General features: G+C 39.3%; 1 protein-coding gene and 1 long non-coding RNA gene across 3 annotated transcripts in view; one reads left to right on the forward strand and one right to left on the reverse strand.

Moving 5' to 3' along the window:
* The window catches only part of ANTXR2 (ANTXR cell adhesion molecule 2), a 145,669-nt gene that overhangs the window by 38,427 nt on the left and 90,962 nt on the right, over positions 1 to 16,280 (forward strand). For both annotated transcript variants that reach the window (XM_082728414.1, XM_082728413.1), the window contains exons 8-10: positions 308 to 368; positions 2,503 to 2,601; positions 4,404 to 4,473. In XM_082728414.1, the coding sequence (XP_082584540.1) occupies positions 308 to 368; positions 2,503 to 2,601; positions 4,404 to 4,473 (230 nt within the window). The remainder of the gene's footprint in view (positions 1 to 307; positions 369 to 2,502; positions 2,602 to 4,403; positions 4,474 to 16,280) is intronic.
* On the reverse strand, positions 7,453 to 11,609 carry LOC309863513. The gene is made up of 2 exons (XR_014311092.1): positions 11,532 to 11,609; positions 7,453 to 8,128 (listed from the first exon to the last, which is right to left on the reverse strand). It is a non-coding gene; the product is annotated as an uncharacterized lncRNA (long non-coding RNA).

Below are 16,280 nucleotides of genomic sequence, written 5' to 3' on the forward strand. Positions count from 1 at the left end.
GCAACCGAGAAAGTGTAGTCGGTCTTTGTGTTCAAGGCTCCCAGACGCGGAGGTTAACATCTGCTTTATCTGTGCTTATCTGAATTTACTCTAATCAGATAAGGATTCCTACAGAACAGTCTTGGAATGTATACTGAAGGACAGCACAGAAATTTTCTCAGGGCTTGAGAGTAGTGTCTATGATCGTAGATTTTCTCTGCCATCTATTGAAGTTAAGGGGAAGACTTAAAGATCATTAGCAATCTTATAATTCACTTTGCATGTTAGAAATTAATTCTCTACGTTGGTCTTCTTTTCTCCTTTTTAGATACTCGATCGGTCATGCACTGAAATTCTGGAATTGCGGCCTTCAAGTGTCTGTGTGGGGGGTAAGTGGTTAGAATTTAAAAATACCATGTAAGAAATTGTATTTTTTTCCCCCTCGTTAAATTATATGATTTAAAACTCATGTTGGAAAGAGAATAACAAAATTAACTTTTTTGGCATCCTTTTCTGTAAGAATTTTTAAATAATTCCTTGAAATATTTCTATTTTAAATTCAAATTTTTTAAGATTGGAGTGTTATTTTAAATAATGAACATATTGTGTGACAGGCTTTTAGAATTTTCTGTATATTTAGTTCATGTTTGAGACCTTTCCTATGACAAGTAAAATAAAATATGAGATTTTTTTTCTTTTATCTGGTTGTACAAACAGTCTTGTATCTGTGGACTCTGAGCTGCGTGCTTTGGTGACCCGGCCAAAGCTCGGCTCCCAGCGGCTCAGGGCACGCACGGGAGTGACGGACGGATGGGCGATGGCGGGAAGAAGCAGGAGGCTTCATTAGCCGGCATTGGAACAAACCCTGGTTTTAGCACTCCCAAGCCATCCTTACCCAGGGAGAATGTGATACTCTCTGGCCTATTCTGTTTCTTCTTCAAGGCTGACTTGGAGTTCCTTTTAATTTAGAAAAGGAAGAGTGTTGGGCCTAGTGGAAGAGGAAATGTGCTGTGTAATTTCCCATGGAGCCTCCCAACCGCTGGTGATGGTCTTAAGTTCTGCATCTTGTAGACTCCCTGTTTAACGGTCGTTGGGATGTTGAAGAGGAGAAGCGCATTTGACCATCCCAGAACGTCCCCTTCATGATTTTACCTGCTCGTCCTAACAACAGTTCGACAGTTTTTTCTTTCCTTTTTTTTTTTTTTTTTGAAGATTTTTGTTTATTTATTTGACAGAGAGACACAGCGAGAGAGGGAACACAAGCAGGGGGAGTGGGAGAGGGAGAAGCAGGCTTCCTGCTGAGCAGGGAGCCTGATTCAGGGCTCGATCCCAGGACACTGGGATCATGACCTGAGCCAAAGGCAGATGCTTAATGACTGAGCCACCCACGTGCCCCTCGACAGTTTCCTAACCCCTGGCCCAGGATGACGAACTTGCATCAGGAGTTGCCCGAGTTGCCCTAGCTGACTCTGTCCGTCTGACTCGAAAGCCCTATTCTTTTTGCTGAGTCACATCTTAAGTTTTACCTGCACTTTTTAAGTGAAATTCCTTTTATAATATACTTAATGAACAGTGGCATAGCAGTATTTCCTTCCTGAGTAAATGACTGTGTGCCTGTTAGACTGTGGTAGACAGGAGGTCGTCCGAGAAGACTGAGAGGTAATCACTGTTGAAATAGTTAACATGCATCTTACAGCTGAACAGCAGACAGTTAAATGCCGATCAAGATATTTGATCGGTTCACTTGTGTTTCCGGCATCTTATTTTCCTGACATTTAGTGACAGCTGCTCCTGTATGAGTCCTGGGCAGTAAAGCTGAATAAACTTTCCTCAGTGACTGGCCGTAGGTCGGTAATAGTCCAAAAGGCATAACCTTTGCTGAGTTATAAATCTGTATGCGACAGAATGAAACCGGTGAGTAATGTCAGGAAACCGTGAAAGAACTCCATATGGGCTGTCGGAGCAAGGAAAATACAACACTCGGCAGTTCTGAGAAACAGCGCATGAATAAGTAGTTTTCTCTACATTCCCGTACCTTGATTCCCTAGAGTAGAGAAAAACAACGAAGCTTCTTTCCTGCGGATACTTTGCTAACCGCAGGATTTGGGGAAGTTTTCCTGCTTTTCTTTTCTATGCTTTCCTTTCTCTCTCTCTCTCTCTCTATCTCTCCCCCCCCCTTTTTTCTTTCTTTTTCTGGGTCAGAGAAGATGAGGTCGGGGAAGTTTCTGTGCTACGTGGGAATAACTGTCAGGCTTCAATTCTTACATCCTGGTTACTGTGGGAAAACACTTTGTTTAACAAATGAAATAATGCCTTCCTATGTGGCAGTAAATGGTATCTTCCCTGAATTTCACTAAGGGGCCCAAGAAAGAAAGTCGGAAATAAGCGATGTCTTCACTGTTACTAGTAGGCTTAATACTATGAAGAAATTCATTCTGTGCATCTTGATACTTTCAAATTATTATTATTATTATGATGATTATTGTAAAGCAGGGATTAAAATGTTTATTTTTCTTCTCCTAGATGAATTTCAGATTGTTTTGTCCGGAAGAGGATTCAACTTGGGCACTCGGGATGGAAGTGTTCTCTGCACCTACACTGTAAATGAGACGCACACACAGAGTAGGTTCCTCGTAGTTTCCTTGTTGCCTGGGTGTCTGCGTGGCATATAAGCACCACGCGTTTTCTCTTCTTTCCAGCTGAAATCAACCATGCTCTATTTTTTAATCATAGGAGGAAGAAATGAAGTCCAGTGATAGTACAAATAGTAATAATAATTATTTTTGTTACTGAGTGATTATGGCCTTTGTTTATAACTTAAGAAATGTGAACCTTGTCCTAAGAAGCCTTATTTTACAGATAATGGTCTAATGGCGGAAAGAGTAAAATGATTTGTCTTTGGTGACATAGTCAGGAAAGGGCAGAGCAGAGAGTTGAACCCAGTTTTCCTGACCGTCCTCTATGTGGACATCAACTGCTAGGTTTAACTGCCTCTTTCCCCAGATTTATTTATTATCACTCGTGCCTGAAAATCTAGCTCTCTTGGGCTGTTCTACTGCTTATTGCCTTATTTTATTCTCACTCATTTTTTAAATCTAATTTCCCAATAGTTCGCCCAGCAGCTCCTGGACATAGGCTTTTTGTCTTACGGATATTTTATATATTTTATATTTGTAGATAGTTCACATATTTTGATCTCTAGTGCCTGCTCAGAGCTGTTTGTTGATAATTATCATATTTACACAATTAGGTTTTATTTTCCCTAATGTGGCTTTCCAAACAGCAGATGAATATATGTTTTTATCTCCATTGTGCAAGAAGCTCCTTCAATAGATCCTAATATTCTGAGCATTTTGGGTCTCTTTAAGACCTTTTTCCCTCATCAATGATTATATCGGCTTCCAAGATTGTAATTTGTAAGGCAGATGCTGTAACTCTGTGAACTCTGATAGATTTATTTTTTGAGAGGTGCATGTAAGATTTGCTGCTGCCCTGATGGTACTAAACATCCCAGTAGTGCAGCTTTGGCTGTGCGCGCAGCAGCCGTTCAGCGTGTTTGCTGAGCTGGCGTGGGGAGGGTCTCAGCATGGACAAGGCCGTAACCACCTCCTGCCTCTCCTGTTAGCATCTGCATTTTGGGAAGGCAAGACAACGGTATTTGCACCAAACTCTCCAGAATAGATTCCGCAGTTGAAGAGGACAAAATATTTTTATTTGTCTAAATCTGAGAGTTAGTTTCACCCGACTCCCTTTGAGTATGAGTAGATATTTGATTGTAGTATAAGCATAGTTTTTCCTTTGTTACGTAAAATTAAGTTTATTAAAGTAAATCACTGAAGAAATAATTGGAGTCAGATTGTGCTTCCATCCTTTACATTCCAAGATTATCCATTTGCTTATGTAACTTTTCTGAATATTTATAGGTCAGATTTCCCCCCCATATGTTATTAAAATTATTAGGGCAATTTAAGCATTTAGTTTTATGAAATTTATTTATTTATTGTAAGATCCAGCTATCTTATTAAACTGAAATAAATTCAGTCTTTCTTGGATATTCATCTTGTCTCATTGTTTTTAAATTCTGCTTTTTAAAAATATGTGTCATTTATCCTTCAAAGTCTAAGATATTTAAAAAGTGGAAATGGAGAAGATGATAATTTTATAGTCTCTACAAATATTTGTGAATTTAGTCTAATAAAAGCCATCACTTATAATTTGCCAATACTGTATATCGAGGAGGCTTATGACCTCTATTTTTTCATTTTTTTTCCTTCTCTTTCTAGATGAGAATCTGTTCTTTTTTTATGCTAATGTATTTAATGTTTCACCGTTGACCTGATTGCAGTTAGATTTTTCGTAGTATTAATGAAACTGTGTGAGATACGTAGAGCTCTGTATGAATTCAGTGGCATTTTATTTTCTAGGTGTTAATCCAGTAAGTGTGGACCTTAATTCTATGCTTTGTCCTGCACCTGCCCTGAATAAAGTGGGAGAGTAAGTACTTCCTTAAAAACATTGAAAAAAACATGTTAGGCTATGAATTATTAGGAAATGGTGATAAATATACATTAATTACTTTACTGCCTCTTTTTTTTATGTACAGAGTGAACATGAAACAGTAAGCTCTAGGCAAACTGCTCTGAACTACTATAACTATACATAATATACGCTTAGTAGGTTGAAAATGCTAATGTCTGCTTTATTTTGTTTCTTAAATACTGATTAAAAGGCCCTCTAAATAGTTATCTGGATGGGTGTGAGAACTATTGCTAGAGCCTTTAACTAATCTGAGCTGCAATCATTATTTCAAACTTCATAGAATAATACGTTTACACGTGTACATACGCACATACACACACACGTGCACGTTCCAAAGTGAGATTTTGATTAATTCCTATGATATTTATTTATTTATTTATATTACTTTTTAAAAAGATTTTATTTATTTATTTGACAGAGAGGGAACACAGCAGAGGGAGGGGGAGGGGGAGAAGCAGGCCTCTTGCGGAGCAGAGAGCCCGATGTGGGGCTCCATCCCAGGACCCTGGGATCATGACCCTAGCCGAAGGCAGATGCTTAACAACTGAGCCACCCAGCCACCCCCTATGGTATTTAAATATCAATATAAAAGAGCAGGAGGAACATGGCTCAATAAGGCATACCTTGGACTAGAAAATATTTGAGCTTTAATTTGTATCCAGGTCCTGTTAACGTCTGTTTTCTCGTGATCTTTGGTGTGGTAATAAACCATAATGGTAGCTGGTTAAAATAAGGATATTTAGTTTGGAAGAAGAACTTTTATTTAAAGCACCCAAACACAGGTAATTTCACTAATAATTTAGTTTTTCTCTTTGTGATTTTTTCCCCCTTTTTTTTTGTGAAGGAATGATTGGAGACAGTTCAGATGTTCCCTAGCCCAACAGTAGGGGATACAAGATGTTTAGGATACTAAGTAAGTTAGAGGATTACTTTGTATTGATCTTGCATGTAGAGTAGAGGAAAGTAAAATATACAAAGTTTGTTAGCTTCTCTTTTTGGTTTTTTCTGCTTCAGTTCTCAGCAGGAATGGTCCTGTTAAGGCCGGTCATTTATGTCGTCCTGCACTCCAAATCCTCGATATTTTCCACTCAGAGTGAAAAATCTAATATTGCAGTGTTCTACAAGGTTCTATAGGATCTGGGCCCCCTTTCTTCCAGCTTCCTTTGCCCCTTCCGTTATGGGCACGCTGGTCTCTCTGCTGTTCCTTAACCACGGCGACACGTTTCCACTCACTGTTCCTCTGCTTGAAGTTTCCTTCTCCTCGTTCACTGGAACCCGCCGCTTCAAGCCTTGTTCAGTGTCACCTCCTCGGGAATGCTTCCTGGTCACCCTCTTTAATCAATACAGTCTTCTTCCTCTTAAGTTTTGAGCTCCCTCTTCATGTCTTTGAGGGGTAATTTTTTCTCCCAGGCATTTATTTGTTTGTTCTTGAGTCTCCCTTCCTGATACGTTAAATTTTGTTGTTTTTGTTCTGTCTGTAACACCAACACGATGCTTGACACAGAACAGATCCACAGATGTTTATTAGATGAGAGGATGTATGCATTTTTCTCAAATATTTTGAATTACTGGTTACATAAAAGCAAAAAGAATACCTTGTATTCTTTGTATATTTGTATAACGAACTTTGTATATTTTACTTTTGCTGTGGGTAGGGGCGGGGGCTTACATCAGGTAAAAGAAGAATGACCAGAATCTTTTTGGGGTGGCGTGCCATTTAAGAGAAGAGCAAACTATCTTGGCATTTTAATAACAGTGATTGGATTAGGAAGACAGTTTACTTTCTTCTCCAGAGCAGTTATAAAATGCAATATGCCTGTTCTGTCCCAGACATTGAATTTGTTCTCCACAGACTTTGCCCTGAGCACTCCTGTTTTGAGGAGACGACTGTAGAAAGTGCTGGTATTCTTCAGTACTTGTAGATTGGCTAAAAACCCAGGAGATGTCATTTTACAAAATTAAATAGAGCGTAATAAACATGAGGCACGAGAAGTCGTCATTTGTTTGGCTTTGGACATTACTGTTTCACCTACAAGCAAACAGAATTTGGGGGGAAGGAGATCTAAAATAATTATTTTTGGTCTTTCTTTGTTGTTGTTGTTGTTTTGTTTTTTTTGTTTTTGTTTTTGTTTTTTTTTGGTATCAAGTACATGATACCACTGAGGCAAAGCATGAAAAGATTTTATTTGTTCATGTATTCAGCATCTGGGGACATCATTGTTGTTCTTCTAAGTATGTTGCAAGTAATTTGGACCTTTCCTTTGCCTTGAGTTTTCTTCAGATACTTTTGTAGGTGATGAGCTCTCTTATGAGATTGGATTAAAATCAACACAATGGAAACAGTTTAGCCTTGTAAGGTGACTGATGCTTAATATGTTTGCCTAATTAGCTTTTGGCTAAGGATTCAGACCCATTAAGTAGCTAGTTAGTCTATGTTTCAAATAAACACATCTGGCCCAACAATGAATGGGGGTTTTTCCTGTGTGAGGGTGACAGATGTGGTGATGGTTCCCCCTGTTCTCTCCCTTAAATAATTAACAACACCCCGGTGCAGTAACCCTACATAGGCAGCCTCAGAGCCAGCTGCACGGTCTCAGAGCGGGATCCGTGGACGTGCCTCATCTCATTAGCCCGCTCCATCAGTTCCTTTCTCATCTTTATGTTACTTCCTGAATTCCATTTGGTTTGAGGATTTTTCTTTTTCAAACCTAAAGGCTTGTGAATTTCAGTTAGTAAGAGGGTTAATGGGAAGTTGCTTTACTTGGGGAGACGGGGACAGAGAATATAGCAGCGGAGCTAGGACCACAGGTTTGCATTTGGAAATTGATCCTGTGAAGTAAACAAAGGTTAAAGGGATCTGGGCACATCTTACCCAGGTATGTCATCGGTCAGCATTCTTGAAATGGGTCTTTGAAGTACTTTCTTTGAGAGAGATCTCTGTTTATCAGATTTCTTTATTTGTTACAGATATCCAGATGGAGATGGATTCTTTTTTTTTTTTTTTTTTAGCAATTTTATTTATTTGAAAGAGAGAGAGAGAGAGAGCAGAAGGGAGAGTGGGAGAGATCAAGCATGGCCGGTGGGAGGGGGCAGGAGGAGGGAGCAGCAGCGGGAGAGGGAGAAGCAGACACTCCCGCTGAGCAGGGAGCCCAACGGGGGCTTCGATCAGAGGACCCTGAGGTCATGACCTGAGCCCCAGGTAGACGCCTAACTGACTGAGCCACCCCGGCGCCTCTGAGATGGATGCATTCTTAGTACTTAAACAGGAGGAATGTAAAGGTGCTAGTCATGAGGTTGTTCTTTTGTATTTCTTTCACTGGACACAATTTAATTTTAAAATGTCACATGATGAAACAGATGAGCTCACCGAGAAAAATCTGTGGATTGTTGGGAAGTTTATTTCTACCAGTGGCTCCTTTGTACCAAAACGTCTCCAGTTTGAATAGGAAGGACACTGTGAAGTGCCTTGAGTCCTTCCCCCGCAGGGCTTCCGCCTCCTGGCGTACCGTGCACATGTCCCTGTCCTTGCAGGACGGGCTCCTCCTCCGACCCTTGTGGAGTGAGACGTCGACAATAGCACAGCTGCTCTGCAATAGCTGAGATCTCAAACCTGTAATTTGGCAAGAAGAACAGAGCAAATTGGGTAAATATACATAAACACATTGTGAAGAAAGAAAAACAGAACAGAATGAACCGGAGCCTTATCCTACAGCTTGTTTGATAGAGATGATTTAAGGAGGCATATGGTATAGTTAAATGTGCTTTCAAAAACATTGGCCAGAATCTTCTGGCAAATATGAAATAAATATCTAAATCAGATGAAACTGATAGTATTAGTTCTCTTAAGAGGCAGTGTGGGAAGACACTTGACAGAGTGTTTTAGTAAGAAGTGGTGGGACATTAGTGTATGTGGAAAATTTCAAGCATGTGATGTTGAAGGATCATCCAAATGAATGGTGCGGCAGACTCGGGGTTAGAGCCCGACGTGGTAATAGGATCTTGTTATTTTCTTCAATGTTGTTGTTTTTTTCAGTACAATTATTTTGCCTGGAATAAAATTGATTCAGTCCACTTGTCTTTCTTGGTTAGACAAATTTTCTGCCTTTTGCCCAGCTTCCAACATGAACACTTCTTTTAAAAAATATAACTATATATGGATGTGCATACAATCCCTAATACCATTATTTTAGTAGCAGGGGGTAAAACAACACCTTATTCACTCTTCTGTTCCTAATGAGGAATGAGACTTGATTTATTTATTTTTGTCATGGATACTAGGATATTAGGTATATCTTTACTCCAAATGTAAACATCAGAATCTTAGTGAGAGCTAATGTGATCTCAGCCTTAGTAAGGCTGAGGACTCTCTGTTTCTTTATTTCTCTACCCCCCACCCCCGTGTTAGAACCATTATCTTTTCTTTCATGTGGTATATTGCTTTCTTTCTTTATTCTTTTTAAGAATTTTATTTATTTATTTGACAGAGAGAGAGAGAGCACAAGCTGGGGGAAGGGTGAGGAAAAAGGAGAAGTGGGTTTCCCACGGAGCAGGGAACTGGATTCGGGGCTCGATCCCAGGACCCTGGGATCTGGACCTGAGCTGAAAGCTCAAATGACTGAGCCACCCAGATGCCCCTGTTGCTTTCTGATTAGACCCATAAATGTGATCAGTTCACCTAAGCTGTTTTGCATCTCCGTCCTAAGTATTATATTTAGTTTTGGAAATTGTCTAAGAGGAACAACAATTAATTTGAACACATGGAGTGATGGCCAAAAAGATGTTGCCAATATGGAAATGTTAAATAGGGCGAAACTTAAAATACTGAAAATGATATGGTTCAGGTGTGACACATCAGCTGTCTTCAAACATCAGCTCTGTCATGTGCACAACAGATTTGACTGACTCTTCCTTGTTCCGAGGGAAGGAGGACAGTGTGGAAGGTACAGGGAAGCACAGTTCAGCTCCGTGTAAGGACGATCTTTCCAAAAGGATTATTTAGTGTTTAAGTGGCCAGGAGTGTTCAGAGAGGGACAGATACACGATGAGATAGAGGATAGCCTTAAAAATGTATTTAAATCCTCTTATGTAGTGCTCCTAAATACTACCAGTTGTTTTTTGCTATTACTAAGACATTTGGGATTTTTGGATGAAAGGCACTAAAAATTGAGTGATTATTCCCAAGTATATTTTCATTATTTTATTAAAATATACAAAAACAGGGGGCGCCTGGATTGCCCAGTTGCTTACCACTGCCTTCGGCTCAGGTCATGATCCTAGAGTCCCAAGATCTAGACCCACATCAGGCTCCCAGCTCTGCAAGGGTCTGCTTCTCCCCTTTCATGCTCTCAAATAAATAAATAAAATTAAAAAAATATATATATACAAAAACAGCTAAGAGGGGTTATTTTCAATGTAATACTGAAAAAAATTATAACTTTAGGTGTGATGTATGGCACATCTCTGAATATAGCTTTTTTTTCCTTCTGAAATCTGGCAGTCTTCATATATTAGTTTACACATTTATTGAAATATCTCAAAAATTATTTTATTCAGGAATCCTTTAACTGTTTTAAAGGAAATATCTTTAGACAAAACACTAATTTCCATATACACCCATCACTAGAAATAGAATCTTTAAACTATTCACAAATATGAAGACTTAAAAGTAACTTTTACAAAGGTCTGTGGACTATTTAATGGAGCTCTCGATTTCAAAATACCTGAAGTCACCGCAGTTCTAATAACATTTTGGCTATTTGCCAGCTGGGTTTTCAGTAGGTGCAAATTGGAGGTAGATTATTTATTGCTTCTAGCAAATGTGTTTCACAATTTTATTTAATTTTTTCATCTTTGTTAATGGATCATAAAATGGCACTCTTTTGTTGGCTTTGCATAAAGTCAGCAGTAAGTGAATGCTTTGCCGGTAGGCAACTGTGGATTGAAACGTCAACCGTATTTCACAGTGTATGGAATTTCTTAGTTCAGAGTAGCTCTGACATCTGGCACTGAGCTATTCTGTTTTGGAACTCTCCTGCATCTTTAAACATTAAATAAACTCTCTCTGACGATTAGGATTTACCGAGTTTTATTTACTTAATTATGTATCACAATACTATTTAATAATTTTTCATGTGGGATGAATTTAGTTTTATCACTGTGGAGTATCAGTGACATTAAAATGCACGTAAAGCAGTCTTTTTGTTACGGTAAGTGGTTGAGGTTTCTTCTATCCTACCTTTCTTTTTTTCTTACATGAGCTCTAGACCCAATGTGGGGCTTGAACTCAGGACCCCGAGATCAAGAGTCGTGTGCTCTAGAAACTGGGCCAGCCAGGTGCCCCTATCCTTCTACTTTGAAAAAATATTCCAAGAATGGAACAAAGATGGGATTAAGATATTTGTAAGCAATTCTAAACAATGTAGAACCAGTTTACAGAAAACAATGTGGGAAGTTGTCGGTTCTCAGCCTTCTTCTCTGCCCTGACCACCCCTGCATTAAGGACTGTGGGCCAGTCCTGTCTCAGAAGTTTTCCTTTGTCTTTCATGATTTGTATTCTCACCTCCCTGGCTGTTTCTTCTCCGGCTCCTCTTCTTAACTCCATTATCATTACGGTGAGGTGTCTGACCATAAGTGCATCTTCTTTAAGGCTTCCTTCTCTTGATGAGGAGCTCCAGATGTCCAGACAAGATCTTTTCCTTAACTCTAAACCCACTATCCAAAGGTCCACTGTCCAGATGTCTGCTGACTCACCTGGATTTTTCATGCGCACATTCGACTTGAAGTTCCCAAGATGAAAGTATGTACTTCTCTTCAAACTCTCCTGTGTTTCCTGCGCATACCACCTCACAGCAAGGTAGAAACTCTGGTCATCTTGAATGATTTCTTTCCTCCTTACCTTGTACATCCAATGAATGTCTAGTTGTTTTTATTCTAACTCCTCTCTAACTCCCAATTTTCATTTTCACACCACCCTTAGTGCCACTATTTCAATGCAATTTGACTTTAGTTCTTACCTGAAATACACCAAGATATTTGTAATTGGTCTTTCTACTGTAGAATTTACTCTTCCAATCCATGCCCTGCTCTGTAAGAAGAATGGTATTTGTAAAACACAGTTCTGACCGTATTTCTACATTATTTAAAAACTCTTAAGACGGATTCCAAGTGTCTAAACGATGGCCTTCTGGGTTTATCAGAGTCCTTCCCCACGCAGGCCGTGTATTCCGAGTCTCCCACTCGTTGCTGCCGCCATGTTGAATGGTTTTAGTTCCCTGACTGTTCTGTGCTGTTCTGGCCTTCCAGCCCGTCAAGTAGCGCTCCTCCCCCTTGGATCCCTTTCTCATCTCTTTCCCTCGTCATCTCCTGATCATTCCTTAGGATGCGTCTTTGAGTGACTCCCTGCGGGAAACCTTGGTTGATGACCCCACAGCAAAGCCGAGTAGTAGTGTCTCCCACCGCTGGGTCCTGTAGGAGTCCTGTGCTTCTTTCTGTTTTAGTAGGAACACACTCTGTTAATAATTGTTTATGTGGCTCCCTTTCATTACGGTTTAGTGCCGTGTTTTATGTGTTACTGCAGCTTTGTTACCCGCACATCTTAGCTTGGTGTGTTGGAGGCAATTTACAAATAGTTGTTTAATTCACTTACAATCGAATGATTGAGTGATCCAATGATTTTACTGACAAACATTTATAAACTAATTTAGAGTGCAGTTTGAGGTTTAAGCACACAACCTATGATGTTGGGTTTAATCAGATGATGTTTTGTAACAGGGAGGAAATTGAAAAATTTCTCTACACCAGCCTGCATGATGTTTATACACTAGGCAGCTGTCGAACAGTGTCTCTCTCTGTATTTTAGCAGTAAATAGAATAGAAGTTCTTTAAGCAAAAAAGTGTTAGGTAATTATTTTATTGCTGCTCTGTATTCTTCTATATTATCTATGTCTTTTTTAGTTTGGGTCTCAAAGATTTTATGTGAAAAGCACCTTGTTATTTTAAATAATCTGTTAGAAAAATAATCAGGTGTGACAGTAATGTGGGAATACTGCTGTGTTCCAGCCACTGTGTTAAGTATTTTACATTTATTATTTTATCACGCTCTCCTCCCCCAAACAACTCTGAAATAGGTTCAAGTATACCCATGTTACAGATGGAGGGACGCAAGGCTGAGTGTAGTCACTAGGCTTCAAACCCAGGACTCCTAACTCCTTAAGTCCTGGGCCAGATTTTAATTGATTCTTAGGATAGATAAAAATGAACTCCCCCCTCACTTCTCACTTCTCTATGGAATTAAACAAAACCAAGATGGCTTTCAAGCATATTTTCCATAATAAAGTCTCTGTAACTGAAATTGTGTGGGTTCTGCTGTTAGTAATACACTAACCAGAAGTAGGGTTTCCGTAGGAATGAGCAGTCCATAGGTACTAACAGAACTGACGTGAAATCTGACGGGAAACATTACGTATATTGGAATTTGGGGATAACGAAAGGTCAGGGTATTGGGTTTGGATCAGAGGGTAGGATGGATTTACCAATCTGTGTGCCGGCAAAAGAGTGGCGTAACTTTAGGCAAAGGTAGCTTTCATGGCATTGCCAGTTTCCTAAATTTAAATTATTTTAAAAATGTTTTTCTAAAGAAACAACAACATTTAAAGGCAGAACTAACTTTAGTAGTGTATTTTTCATGTTCTCTTAGTATCTAGTAAATGCCATTCTGGTTAACCACGAGCGACGTATGAATATGGTAAAAACCTGGGGGAGGGTTACTTCACGGTGACCCATGAGAGAAATTTCAATGTAAGACTCTCATGTACTGATCAGGGATTAAGGACGTTTGGGGTAGAAGTAAATGCACTTTGACTGCAGAGTCAGAGAAGTTCGATGGTGGGGCGGGTGCCTTTGCAAGCCTGGGTTTCCTCCCTTGGAAAGTGGAGGAGACGCTGCTGCCCAGCTCCGTGGGTCCCTGTGCGGGTTGCAGGAGAAGATGAGCGCGGCGTGGGACTCAGTAGACCCCGTCATTGTCGGTGCTGATGTCGATGACCACGGTCAGCTCTCAAGAAGGGGAAGGCCACCTTGTTTTGGTTGAGGCCCCATGTCAGAAGAATCATCTGGGGCTTTCCGTATCTGTGGAGACTTGACTCAGTTTTGTGACACTAACCGCGTTTACTGAGATCTGGGGATAGTGCACAGTTGTTTCGGTTGCCTACAAGGTCTCATCAGCATGTATCTCTGCTAGGGGAAGGGGTGAATTTGTTGTAGGAGGACCTTCTGTTCTTATTCCATTTGGATAAGCATGAACATTTTTTTTCTCTTTTTCTCCATCTAGGAGCATTAGAATGTTTAATGTTTCCTTCATTAATTAGAGAATGGCTTTATTTCTGGTGAATTCTAAGCACCAAATTATCAACAACTTCAGTCTTATCTACTGAACTCATAAAAATTGAATCAGTAATTTATTTGCAACAATCGTATATTATTGTGACTTAGATCATCTTCCCCCAAACTAAAACCATGCCTACCATGTGATATGCTTTCTGGTACTTGTTTTAGAATAGAGGAATTGGAAACCAGGAAATTATTTTTGGATTCAACTATGCTTCATCTTCAAAAAGAAAGAAACAAACCAAGGCACTCATTTCTGCAGAATAAGCAATTGGGTTGCAGTTTCCTTTCTTAAATAAGCCGCTTGGCATTCTGTGGGAAAGTAGTTCAAAAGTTCAAATAGTTGATGTAAACATCTTAAGTTTTCATTCATTTCTGGAGATAGCTTAACTTTTTTTTGTTTTTTTAAACAAAACATTTTGGAGGGAATAATTTATAAGACCTATTTTTAATAGGAGTATTCCTGAATCTTGAAGAAAAGTTCAGCTCCAAGTTTGCTAGGAGTATCTTTCCTGATGGCTCTGTTCCTGTATGACTCCAAACTAAATATAACATTGAGTAAAAAACACATACAGATTTTGATTTCAATAAGCCTGTGTGGTCTGATGGGGAGACTTCAAGATTACTCAGAACCCTACCTAGCTTTACCACTTTAGGCAAAGCAGTTAGCATTTCTGGGTTCTCTGTACCCCATCTGCACAACTGTGGAACGACCTCCTACGTTAAGGGCTCTTGTGAGGACTAAAGGAGATAATGTCCATGAAATGCTGAGGGGGGTCTTTGGCACGGAGCAGGGACTAAATAATATGTCTTGTCTCCCCTCCCTGGCATCATAATCGAAAATTTTACTGGTGGCTGAAGATTGTTTCTCTTTTATCATAACTCTCTGCAACTAGTAGCATTTGGCTTTCAATTCAAGGGATAGAGAAGAAATCTTCTAAATATAACAAAATTTTACTAGTTTATAATTTCAATAATAGTTGTAGTTTTTAGGGCACCTGGGTGGCTCAGTGGGTTAAGCCTCTACCTTCTGCTCAGGTCATGATCCCAGAGTCCTGGAATCAAGCCCCGCATTGGGCTCTCTGCTCAGCGGGGAGCCTGCTTCCCCCTTTCTGCCTGCCTCTCTGCCTACTTGTGATCTCGCTCTGTCAAATAAATAAATAAAATCTTAAGATTTTAGCTCTTAATTCTTAGAATTCAGAATGTTTTATGAGAATGGGAGTATGGCCCTGTATAGAAGCTGGATTACCAGAATGTTACCTACCACTTTCTGCTTTAATGGGTGTGCAGCTTTGAAATGTTGGCACACTGATTATTATAGGAGAATATACCATGTAAACTATTTTGGAAAAGGGCGGTTTCCTTAATATTTAAAAGTCTTCTTTTTTTTTTTTTCCCCTCTCTTTTGATATCTTGTTAGAGCGTTTTTTTCCTTGTTAGAGATATTTAGTAAAAAAGTTACCAGGGGTGCTCGGATCGCTCAGTGGGTTAAGCATCCAGGCTCTTGGTTTCAGCTCCGGTCATGATATCAGGGTCCCGATATCAAGCCCTGCACTGGGCTCTGCGCTGGGCATGGAGACTGCTTAAGATTCTTTCTCTCTCCCTCTCCCTCTGCCCCCCTTCTCCAAAGCTTTGTGAGCACTTGTTCTCTCTCTTTTTTTCTCTCTGAAAAAATAAAAATAAAAAAATTTTAAAAAGTTACCAACCCCTGACTGAGTGATCCCAAATAATTACTAGAATCTGAGTTAATGAAATTTAATTATTACTGTCTTATAATTTGAAATCATACTTCAAAAATAAGAGCAATATTCTAACTCTGATGTGTCTTAGCCATGAAAAAAAATCATCCTTTCTTCTACCTCTGTCAAGATATTTTAATGTCCTGGGACCCTCCACAAAAATACCTACAAGTAAATTGAATTATCTTTTTTCTTCACTTTAGTTCTCTTATAGTATTACTTTCTCTATATTTTACCCTTGAATGGTTTTTTTTTTTAATTTCCTATTTTTTTGTTCATAATAATCTTACAATGATAGTAATATCTGAAGATTGGTAAAGGAACCTAAATAAGATGTAAGGTTTTTTTTTTTTTTTTTCTTTTTTTCCTCTTCTTCTTTTTAGGTTTTTGTGAAACAGTCTCAGCATTTCTCTTAAGGAATTTTTTTAAGTTCCTACTTACGTTAATACTTCTTCAGGAACAATTAGATCATCTCAGGTGTTTGCTTCTGGCTACTAAGTAAGGACTCGATGCAGGAAAGGAAGACGCTGGGACAACTGATCAAAAGCAGAGTTTCTCGATGGTCTGAAGCATAGAAGGAAATAAAAATCTCCCACAATCCTCTGGTTTTTAATGTGTCTTTAATTACTTTTTTTTTTTCAT

The sequence above is a fragment of the Mustela nivalis genome (genome assembly GCF_964662115.1).
Source record: "Mustela nivalis genome assembly, chromosome: 4".
Classification (NCBI taxonomy): Eukaryota; Metazoa; Chordata; class Mammalia; order Carnivora; family Mustelidae; genus Mustela; species Mustela nivalis.